Raw genomic sequence first — 10,713 nt, 5'->3', positions numbered from 1 at the left:
ACTACCTGCTCAGCTCCTTGCCGGTGCTGCAGACCTCCTGGATCAGCTGCTGGTTGTGTCTCTCCTTCTCACTGACTTCCTTCTGCAGCCTTTCAAACTAAGTTTTAATCCTTTTATAATTAAAAAAAATTAACATATATCAACACTGGCTTCTTTCTTGGACAGTTTTATAAAGTTTAACACATGTACTGATCTATGCGACCACCACCACCAGCATACAGTGAAATCCCACCATCCCCCAGGAAACTCCCTCTTGCTTCCCTTTGCATACCACCCTCCACAGCCCCCTAACCTTGGCAACCCCATCTGTTCACCTCTACTACAGTTTTGTCTTTTCAAGCATATCGTATCAATGAAATCTTACAGTATGTTGCTTTTCTGAAACTGGCTTATGTACTCAGCATTAACCCCTTTGAGATTTTTCTAAGTTGTAACTTGTTTCAATAGTTCATTCTTTTTTATTGTGAAGTAGTATTTAATCGTATGGATGTGCCACAGTTTTTTATCCATTACCCTACTGAAGGACATTTGGATTGTTTCTAAGTTTGAACCCAGAATTCCTACCTCATGGGTATTTATTCCAGTGAAATGGAGGCTTATGTTCACAAAAACATCATACTCAAATGTTTATAGAAGCTTTATTCATATTTACACAAAACTTTTTTCTTCCAGTCACAGGGAGAAAATATTTGCAACCTATTCATCCAACAGGGGGCTAACATCCAGAATATATGAGGAACTCAACTCAATAGGAAAAAAATCAAATAATTCCATTAAAAAGTAGGCAAAGGACACAAATAGACATTTCTCAAAAGACATATAAATGACCAACAGGTATATGAAAAAATGCTCAATGTCACTAATCATCACAGAAATGTAAATCAAAAACACAGTTATATACTATCTCACACCTGTCAGAATGGCTATTACTAAAAAGACAAATAAATAAATAAATAAATAACAGATGTTGGCAAAGATGCCGTGAAAAGGAAACTCATAATACAGTTGGTAGGAATATAAACAGTGAGACCACTATGAAAAACAGTACAGCGACTCCTCAAAAAACTAAAAATAGAACTACCATTCCATCCAGCAATCCCACTATTGTGTAGCTACCCGAAGTAAAAGAAATCAATGCAGCAAAAGGGTACCTGCGCTTACATGTTTATTGCAGCGCCATTCACAATAGCAAAGACAACCTAAGTCTCCAGCAACGAATGAATGAAGAAAACGTGGCATATATACACGGTGGAATACTATTCAGCCATAAAAAAGAATGAAATCCTGCATTTGCAGCAACATGGATGAAACTGGAGGTCATTATGTTAAATCAAATAAGCAAAGCACAGAAAGACAAATAGCCCCTGTTGCCACTCATAAGTGGAGCTAAAAATGTTGATCCCACGGAGCTGGAGAGTAGCATGATAGACACCAGAGGCTGGGAAGGGTGTGTGGGGTGGGGAATGAAGAGAAGTGGGTTAAAGGGCAAAAAGAAACAAAAAGAATTCTAGTCAGCCACAATTTCCCAAGTGCCCCGTGTCTGGCCCTTTACGTACGTAATCGCACATCATCTTTACAGACACCCTAAAAGGTAGGTAGATGTTCTCTTACTCCTTGGTTCAGAGATGTGAGGATATGAAACTTAAAAAGGTTCTGTCTCTTACGCAGTGTGCACAGCTTGGGAGAGGAGCCCGGACTTAACCCCAGGACCGTCTGATGACAAAGACAACGATCTTGCTACATCATCCCCCCTGGGTGACGAGGGTGATGATGGTAACTCTAAAAGAGTGGGCATTCACGAGTGCTGACAGGAACAACTGAAGTGCGGAACGAGACAGAGTCTAAGGAGGAAACTGCAAAAGAGTGATCAGCGTGATCCTTATGAAATCTAAGCAGGTTCACGTCACTCCTCTGCTCCATCTCCCAGGGGCTTCCTATGCCACTCAGAGCAAAAACCAAAGTCCTTCCACCGGCTAGGAGGCCCAACACAATTCAGCATCCAGCCAGCTGCTACCTACCAGCTACCGTGGTCTTTTCTCCAGATGGGCGGGCCTCCCTGCTCGGCCAGGCACAGGCCAAGGCCACTCTGCCTCAGGGTCCGTGCCCCTTCTGCCACAAACGATCATCCCCAGACAGCTGCAGCATTCACCCCTTCACTGTGCTCAGCTCTCTGTTCAAGTGTCATCTTTTCAGAGAGGCCTTCCCTGACCCACCCTAGACAAAAAATAGCAACCTGTTCCCCAAGCCCTCTCCTCTTTACTTTCACGGTTTTTCTCCAGGTATTTTATGCCCACCAGGCATATGATGTGTTTGTGTTTACTGTCTGTCCCAAGGGTACGGGCTTGTGTGCCTTGTGCCTCATTCTGCGATTGCAGCCCAGTGCCTGGATGCATGGTATGGCCAACAGGGGACAGGTGAATCACAGCCACTACCTGCTCAGCTCCTTGCCGGTGCTGCAGACCTCCTGGATCAGCTGCTGGTTGTGTCTCTCCTTCTCACTGACTTCCTTCTGCAGCCTTTCATTTTCCTCCTTTGCACTGGCGTACTCCTGCTGAAGGTGCTCAAGGCTCGCCGTCTTCTTGGAGAGGGACTCCCGTAATTTTTCATTCTCCTTCTGTTTATCTGCAAACACAAAAAAAGTGCCACTGAGAACGGACACCATTTGTTTTTTCCAACCTTATTACGCAAATACAGCACTTCAGCTCGAGCACTCCAAGAATACAAAAAAGAATGAGATTTAATCTGGCATTTATGATCTTGGCATTCCAATTATCTTATACGTTTTGGGCAGATAAATCTGTCAACATCAAGGCTGCAGATTAAACGTCACTGGGATAAAATGAGCCTGTTTAATTTTCTATTAAATAATAAGCCATGCAAGCCTAGTTACTTTGCCTTCGCGGAGCGAACAGTGGGTAGAAACTACAGACACGGGCAAGAAACAGGGCCCCAAACTCAGGGAAGGGGTGCTGAGAAATCCGCAAGCCTTCCTCAAGCCTCCAACCAGGAGGCCAGCAGGGCTGTGCAGATGGCACCTGGGGCCCATTCATGCCTCAGGCCATGAGGACACCCCCTCGCCCGAGGAATAAAATATACCCAGAGGCACAAGAGACGCGGTCAAGAGCAGGGTGCTGGAGGCAGCATGGCCTTGTTTAAGTGCAGCTTCTCATTTTACTGAGCTCATAGACTTCAATGTGGTTCTTCACTTCTCTGTGCCTCAGTTTCCCCATGTGTTGTGAAGATTAACTGAGTTACCATCTACAAAGGGCTTAGCACAGGGCTTCACGAGCACATTGGGGGCTGGAAGCACTCCATAACGACGAGCTGTCAGCGTTGCTTGTGGTGGTGAAGAACTAACATGTACCAGCACTAACTGTGCAGGATTTACATTGAGACCTGCACATGTATCATCTTATTTAATCTTCACAACAAACTTCTGAGGTAGGTGTGATTATTCTCCCCATTTCCCAGACAGAAAACTAGGGATTGATGAGGTTAAGACTTCCCTAAGGCCATGTAGCCAACTAGTGGCAGAGCCAGGATTCAGACTCAGGTTTTCTGACTCCACGACAATCCTAAGCAAGCTAAGCAAGCTCTCACCTCCTCCCTCAGACTCCAGACACACCAAGCTGCACATAATTCGTGATCGGTCTGTACTCTCCTCACCACTAACCCCTAGACCCTATCTGTTCTCTTCCTTCTATTTAAAAAGCCCTGGCTCCTCTAAACCTTATGCACCTTGGCTAATCCCTCCTTATCCTTCTAAACTCAGCTCTTGAAGACTAGCTTTTCCTGGGGAGGGATGCCTTCCTGGGGTCCTGCAGTGCCCTGGGCCTGCCTTTATCGTGGTTAATACCCACACTGGCCTGCCATGGGCTGTCTGGCTGTCTCTCCCATCCAACCACGAGCCCCCTGAGGGAAGGGACCAGGTCTCTTTCATTTCTGTATCAGACTCTTGCACAGGTCCTAACGTAGAACAGGAGATAGGAAATGTTTGCTGAGTGAATGAATGACCTGCAGAAGCCCCAATTTCATCTCTTAAGCCAAAATCAGCATCAATATTCTCTAGAAAAAGTAGAATAAGCTGCCTCAAGGTCCAGCTCCACCCCCTTCTAGCTCTATGACCACAGGCTGGGCAATTCCCTAGGCCTAGGTTTCTTATCTATAAAATACCACTAATAATACCACATTCCAGAATCGCTTTAAGTATTAAAAGATACTATAAGTGAAAGCCCTTTGGTAGCTAAGCTCCAAATACTTGAGAGAGAAGGGATCTTTCTATAAGAAATACTGGATAAACCTTGCTGATAGTAGGAAATCTCAGCTTGAGATTTGGGCAGTAATATATTTCCAACTCTTCTCTCGTCCACTGTGAACAGGGACGATAGAGAGGTGGCTGTACAGAGGGGATGAGTGACAAGTAAATAAAGTAACATTTACTGAGTGCCTATTAGAGACACTGTGCTGAGAGCTTTACACCGTTTAATTGTTGCAACAGCCCTATGAGGTATTCCTTAACCTCTCTGGTTCCAGTTTTCTCAGCTATAAAACAGGAATACCTCATAGGGCTGTTGTGACAATTAAACGGTGTAAAGCTGTCACAGAGCCACAGGATTCAAACCTAGGCTGGTCAGACTCCAATGCCTACATTCTTTGCACGACACAGAAGGCTTGGGGGTTCCAGACTGCAAGTGACTCCTTTAATTCTTACCTCTGGATCCTTTCACGAGCATCGTATTGAGGGCCTGGTTTTGCTTTCTCAAGAAATGAATTTCCGATGTCAGAGAATTATGCAGCTCTGAACCAGAAGCAAAAATGTTTGTAGAACCTATAAAAACAAACATAAAGAGAGATTTATAAACAGTCTCCAGGTCAGTCAGTATGGTTGGAACTTTCTAGAAAACAGTTTTAAACAATGAGTTAACACAACATGAAAATCACTCTTGTGTGCTATATAAGATATTATAATCCTAGAGGCCAAAGGGAAATGAGTGAGCTTGAAAGAGCGGGGAAAGTGAGGCTCCCCCACATCTTCCCTGTCCCAAGGGAAGGTCCAAAGGGTGAGCAAAGCAGGAGACCTGGGCCAGGAGTGGGATGAGTGAGTGACAGTCTTAACCTTCACAGACGTCTCTCTCAAGGTCGAAACTCATGCATCTAGCCACCTGCTTGGCCTCGCCACTGAGGCAGCTCGGTCCACAGAGACAAAGCCGAACTCCTCACCCTTCTGCTTCGAGAGATGGTATCGCCACAACCCCTAACCCCAGCTAGAATCCTGGGGGCCATCATACATGCCTCGATCTTCCACTGCCCAATCAAGCAATCACAAATGCTGATTCTTTCTCCAAAACACCTCGTACACTGGCCTACTCTTTTCTGTCCCTACAGTTCAGGCCTTATCACCCTGCTCTAAGCTTGCTCCCCTGCTCTTCTGCCAACAGGGTTATTATCTTAAACACAGTCCGTTCATGTTACTCTCTGCTCAAATAACATCTGATGGCCCACCATGGCAAAAGACAACCAAACAAACAAAACACAAGGTCCTACTTATCAGTCTAGAATCTGAGGATCTCCGTTACTTAGCGCCAATCTCAATGCATGCCCTACTACCTCTCCACCCTGGGCCCCATGCCCTTAAGGTGGTCAAAATGGACCACTTCTGTGTCCCAAACACACATGTGGTCACACACTCCCGACTTTGCAGAAGGAGGTATTCCCTTCGTCTAGAATGCCCACCACTCTCTTTACCTGTCAAAATCACACTCTTTCAACTCTTAGCTCAAATTTACTGCCTTTAAATGCATATCCTAAAGATGACGGTCTAGAGCTCCAGACTGGGCTGGAGGTCACATCCTCATCTAGAAACACCTCACCATGTTCTTGTCTGTCTCTTAAAACCCTGCCCCTTCCTTTAAATCCAGCTAAGACGATACCTCTTGCTGGACACCTCCCTTGACACTCAACCTCGGCACTCCCCACCCTCTGAGCTTTCCATGTCTGTACCACAAATAATGTTCATGTTCACAGTTACCCTCAGGAGAGTGCCCACTGTGTGCAAGGTGCCTTCTACACTGGCAGGCATATTCTTCTCCTCCCCCTGCTCCACACTGATTGAGTCCACGTACTACACCACAGAGCCAAAATGCCAGATCCCTGCTTTCCCAGCCCCCTTGCCGCAAGGACATGGGCATGTGCCACTTCTGGCCAACAGGACCTGATGGGAAGTCTGCTGGGGGCTGCCGGGACAGATTTTCCCCTGGATGCAAAGAGAAGGACAGGGAGAAGCCTTCCCCACTTCTTTCCCGTGCTTTGGACACTGTCCTGAAAGGATGGCATGCTTATAATTACTGCAGTCATCACAGATACTAACACCGAACTCTGCAATCAATCACTGAGCCATAAAACATGCCTTTGGAACTACCTGCCTCTGGATTTCTTGTTATGTAAGAAAACACAAACCCCTGTTGTTAACATCAGTTTTTACTCATATTCTGTTACCTGCAGCTGAAAGCATCCTGGTACACATCCTGGCGTGAATAACTACGATATTCAAACTCCTTGTAAGGAAGGTACGACATCAGTTCTCCCAGCAGTTCACACTCTTTCCACCCACCGCACTACCTTGTTCTCGTGTTAACAACTCACTTACCACAATGTCATACATTTTTTTTAACTCACATATGTCTCTCTCCACCATCTTCTTCCACTCCCCCCTATGAACTCTGGTATCTTTTCAGAGATACCTGCGTTTGAACCATGGCTCTGGCTTCTAAAGAGCTGCTTGACCTCAGCGAGGCATGTAAGTTCCCTAGGTGTCCAGTAGCTCAATAAAATGACTGATGTGGTATTGTTACTGCTGCTACCGTTTGTATTAACATTACCATGGATGACAGGCTGGAGCCAAAATAGTAGAGAGTAATCTGAATGGGGAGGAACTATTCTACAGTAGAAGTCGACTACGACCAAAGCTAAAGTAGCAGCTTTGGAGGTAGTATTTCTTTTCAAAGAAATAATTAGGCCAAAGAACAGTTCCTAAGATAGCCTAAACCTAAGCGGCCCAACCCGAGCTAGTGAGGTCCACTCCTGACGCTGACAGGCCCACCTTCCCTCTGAATGTCAGCACTCCAAGCTCGTGTCACTGGGGATTCGCTGGAAGCCCTAACACATGAGATGACGACTGTAAACAATGTTCCCCCCTCAATATTATACGGAGCCATACCTTTCGCAAGCCTACTCCCAAGAGGAACATTTCACAGCAGGGGGAGGTGGAGCCACTTTTATTTGTCTTTTCAGACATTGTGACAACATGGTGAGAACAGTGTGTCTTTCCACCCGTGTAAATACTTTATGAATGCCTTTTTGTAAACCTTCCCGTCAGAGTGAATTACTCTCCAGAGCGACTGCCTGCTCCATTGTAGCTGGTGGCCATTTGAGCCCCCAAATAATTATATAATTGGACTTGCCAGGGAAAATGTAAAACAGAATGAATCTAATTCAGGCATTACCAAGAGTGAATGTGAAGGGCCCAGGCGTGTATTTCTTTTCCTGTGTTTGATACGACTAATAACTCAGATTAATCAATTTCCCTGAGGGTGAGAGGGGGAGGACGCAGGATGAGGGTGGATGAGTGAGAGGGAGGGAGAGCGTGGAAGGGAACCATTCCGTTTACCTTGCACACTGCAGCACATACAGTACTTTGGAGAGATGTCCTTCTAGGCTGGTGGCTATGATGGGCTAGAAAGGAATGAGGACAGGACAAGGGTCCAAGGACTCAGGTGCTGCCAGCCAATACTATCTTTCTGGAACTCAGTTCTCTCATCTCTAAAGATGGGAATGAAATTAGGGTCTCTGACCATTGTAGAGCTTTGCAATGTTAAACGGATAATGCTATACAAAACAAAATAGTAAAATAAAACTGACGATGATAAAGAAAGCAACCATTTATTGAGGCACTGAGCAAGGCTCTATTCATAACACTGCCTCATTTAATCTCACAATGACCCTGTTTTATGAAACAATTAAGACTGGGGGAGATGGGATAAATTGCCCAAAGTCACAAAGCTAAAAGAAGAACAGGGATCCACACCCAGGACACCCCAACTCTCAAACAAACTCAGGCTTTTCCAAGTGCACCAAGATGTTCTCAAGATACATTCTTCATGGAATGAGGACACTGTCTCTGGAACAATAAGGAAAGATGCCCAAGATACACTGTGTAAAGAAAAATGGGAGAGAATAGTGGATATAAAGTATGCTACCTTTTGGGTACATGAGGGGGAGAATAAGAATATATATGTGCATTTGCATTTAAAAAAAAATCACTGTAAGGATACAAAAGAAAACGAACAAAAGGAGGGAAGAGGGACGGGAATACGGGGTTAATGGGCAAAGAATGGAGGTTCTAATTTTTGAAGCATGTAAATGTCTTACCTATGGGGGGAAGGATAGTTTTAAGTGCTTCATGGAAGATCATTCCCTTCAGAGCTAACTGTGGTTATGCAGAAATATTGGTAACCTTTTCATTGGCATGTGAGCTTTACTAGACTGCTAAAATGCTGATATTTTTATAATCCATTATTGATGAAAAGACAAAATAATGCTTTGTTTTATTTTAAAATATCTATTTTTCTATAGCTTCCAAAGTCAAATGAGGTGCCAACCACAATTTAGGATGCCAGAGGCTAGCAGACTTCTCCAACGATGGAGAAATTAACATTTATCAAGCACCTGCTTTGTACACAGACTGCTTATTCAGGCAAAGGTGTTACAATAAAACACTCACAGGCTTATACTGCTCTGTGGGAAGGTCCTTCCTTACCTTGATCAAATTCAGATCCTTGCCGTTCGAGCTGTTTCCGTAGCTTCTCATTTGTTTTAATAGATTCTTCTAAACGTTTTCTCAAAGTTCGAATTTCCTGTATATGTTCCATTAGTAAGTCTACAGGAGGGAAGAGCATTTTTAATTCAAAGTCTGAAGCCCCCAACAAATTGAATAATTTATAGATTATGCAGGGATCTTGAAATTCCAAAACAGTATTGGATGTATTAAGATAGTTAGCAACTGGCAGTTCTTTCCTGGCATGGGGAGGTTGAGTTTCCACAGCTCACAGACATAGTTCTATAATGATTTTCTGCAGCCCTTCATGAGGAAGATATTTTATATCACATGGAAAAATTATATTCCATACAATTTTAATGCTAACTCTAATGTAGCCTTTTATTCTTCTAAATATCAAATATTAATTTAAAATCTTCCTTATGGTGAAACTAACAGATCACTTTCAAGTCTGCTTGAATTGCCTGAGAGTTGACTAAACTACCTTCATAATGAATCCAGTTATTTTCAAGACCAATTTTTTGAAAGAAATATGTTCTCTATTTATCACTTACTGATTTAAGACTCGAAAAAAATAAAGCAAAACAATGCTAGTGAGAATGGTAATAAGAAGGATAATCTCAAGAGTACATCCTGTTAGTGTGAGTACAAATGCATACAACCTTCGGGGGATACTTCTATCATTAGATGGAGAAAAGTTCTTTTCCAATGTCTTTTACCAAATAATTCTACTTCTAGGACTCTATTTAAAGAGATCACCAGAGATGCTGACAAGCCATTTGCCAGAATGCAGGAAAAAGTTCATCTTAGTATTGTATGTAACAGCAAAAACTGAAGTAGCTCAAATTGTTAAATGAACTGCAGCACATCCATTATAATGCAGTATTATATAGCTGTTAAAAAGTGTTATGAAGGCTGGGCACAGTGGCTCACACCTATAATCCTAGTGCTCTGGGAGACTGAGGCAGGAGGATTGCTTGAGCTCAGGAGCTCGAGACCAGCCTGAGCAAGAGCGAGACCCTATCTCTGTAAAAAATATAAAAATTAGCTAGGCATCGGGGCGCATGCCTAAGTCCCAGCTACTTGGGAGGCTCAGGCAGGAGGATCACTTGAATCCAGGAGTTTGAGGTTGCAGTGAGCTATGATGACGCCACTGCACTCTACCCAGGGCAAACAGTGACACTCTGTCTCCAAAAAAATAAAGGTTATGAAGACTACATAATATCATGGAAAAATTATCATGTTATTATGCTAAGTTTTAAAATAGACATGAAATTAAATATTCAATATAATCACAACTTGTAGAAAAAAACAAACTCAGTTTCTGCTATATTCTCACTCAACACAGAAGACTTCTCTAACCAAATGTCGGGGGAGGAGGGTTGTTTTTCCCATACACATCAAGCAAGCAATCAATGTGCGGTGGATACCAGCTAGGTGTACTCTCATTCAGTTCAATTCTGATATTATCTACGTGGAGATAGTGTGAGATCCAGCCCCGTAAGACTGTCCCCAACTACAGATGCCAATGGCAAGCCTCAGGTTGTTTTACCTGAGCTTCTGACTGACCATAAACTGGGGTTCCCTGGACACTCTCCTTGAGTTTAATTAAGTTGCTAGAGTGACTCACAGAACTCAGGAAAACACTTGCTTATGTTTACTGGTTTATTATACAGGATATTATGAAGGACACTGATGGATACCAGATGAAGAGATGGATAAAGCAAGGTATGTGGGAAGGGGCGTGGAGCTTCAATGCCCTCTCTGGGGGTGCCACCCTCTAGAAATCTCTCAGTCTTAAGCTATCCAGAAACCCTCCAAACCCAGTCCTTTTGATTTTTAATGGAAGCCTCATTATACAAGCATGACTGATTACATCA

General features: G+C 43.7%; 1 protein-coding gene across 1 annotated transcript in view; it reads right to left on the bottom strand.

Annotated features, from left to right (window-relative positions):
- Window positions 1-10,713, bottom strand: part of CDK5RAP2 (CDK5 regulatory subunit associated protein 2) — a 194,998-nt gene that overhangs the window by 19,823 nt on the left and 164,462 nt on the right. The window contains 4 exon segments of the mRNA XM_012664386.1: window positions 6-89; window positions 2,433-2,622; window positions 4,712-4,828; window positions 8,816-8,935. Of these exon segments, the coding sequence (XP_012519840.1) occupies window positions 6-89; window positions 2,433-2,622; window positions 4,712-4,828; window positions 8,816-8,935 (511 nt within the window).

Source organism: Propithecus coquereli, unplaced genomic scaffold (assembly GCF_000956105.1).
Source record: "Propithecus coquereli isolate 6110/MARCELLA unplaced genomic scaffold, Pcoq_1.0 Scaffold89, whole genome shotgun sequence".
NCBI classification, from domain to species: Eukaryota; Metazoa; Chordata; class Mammalia; order Primates; family Indriidae; genus Propithecus; species Propithecus coquereli.
Note: the sequence above shows the minus strand (reverse complement) of the source record. Positions and strands in the feature narration are given on the sequence as shown.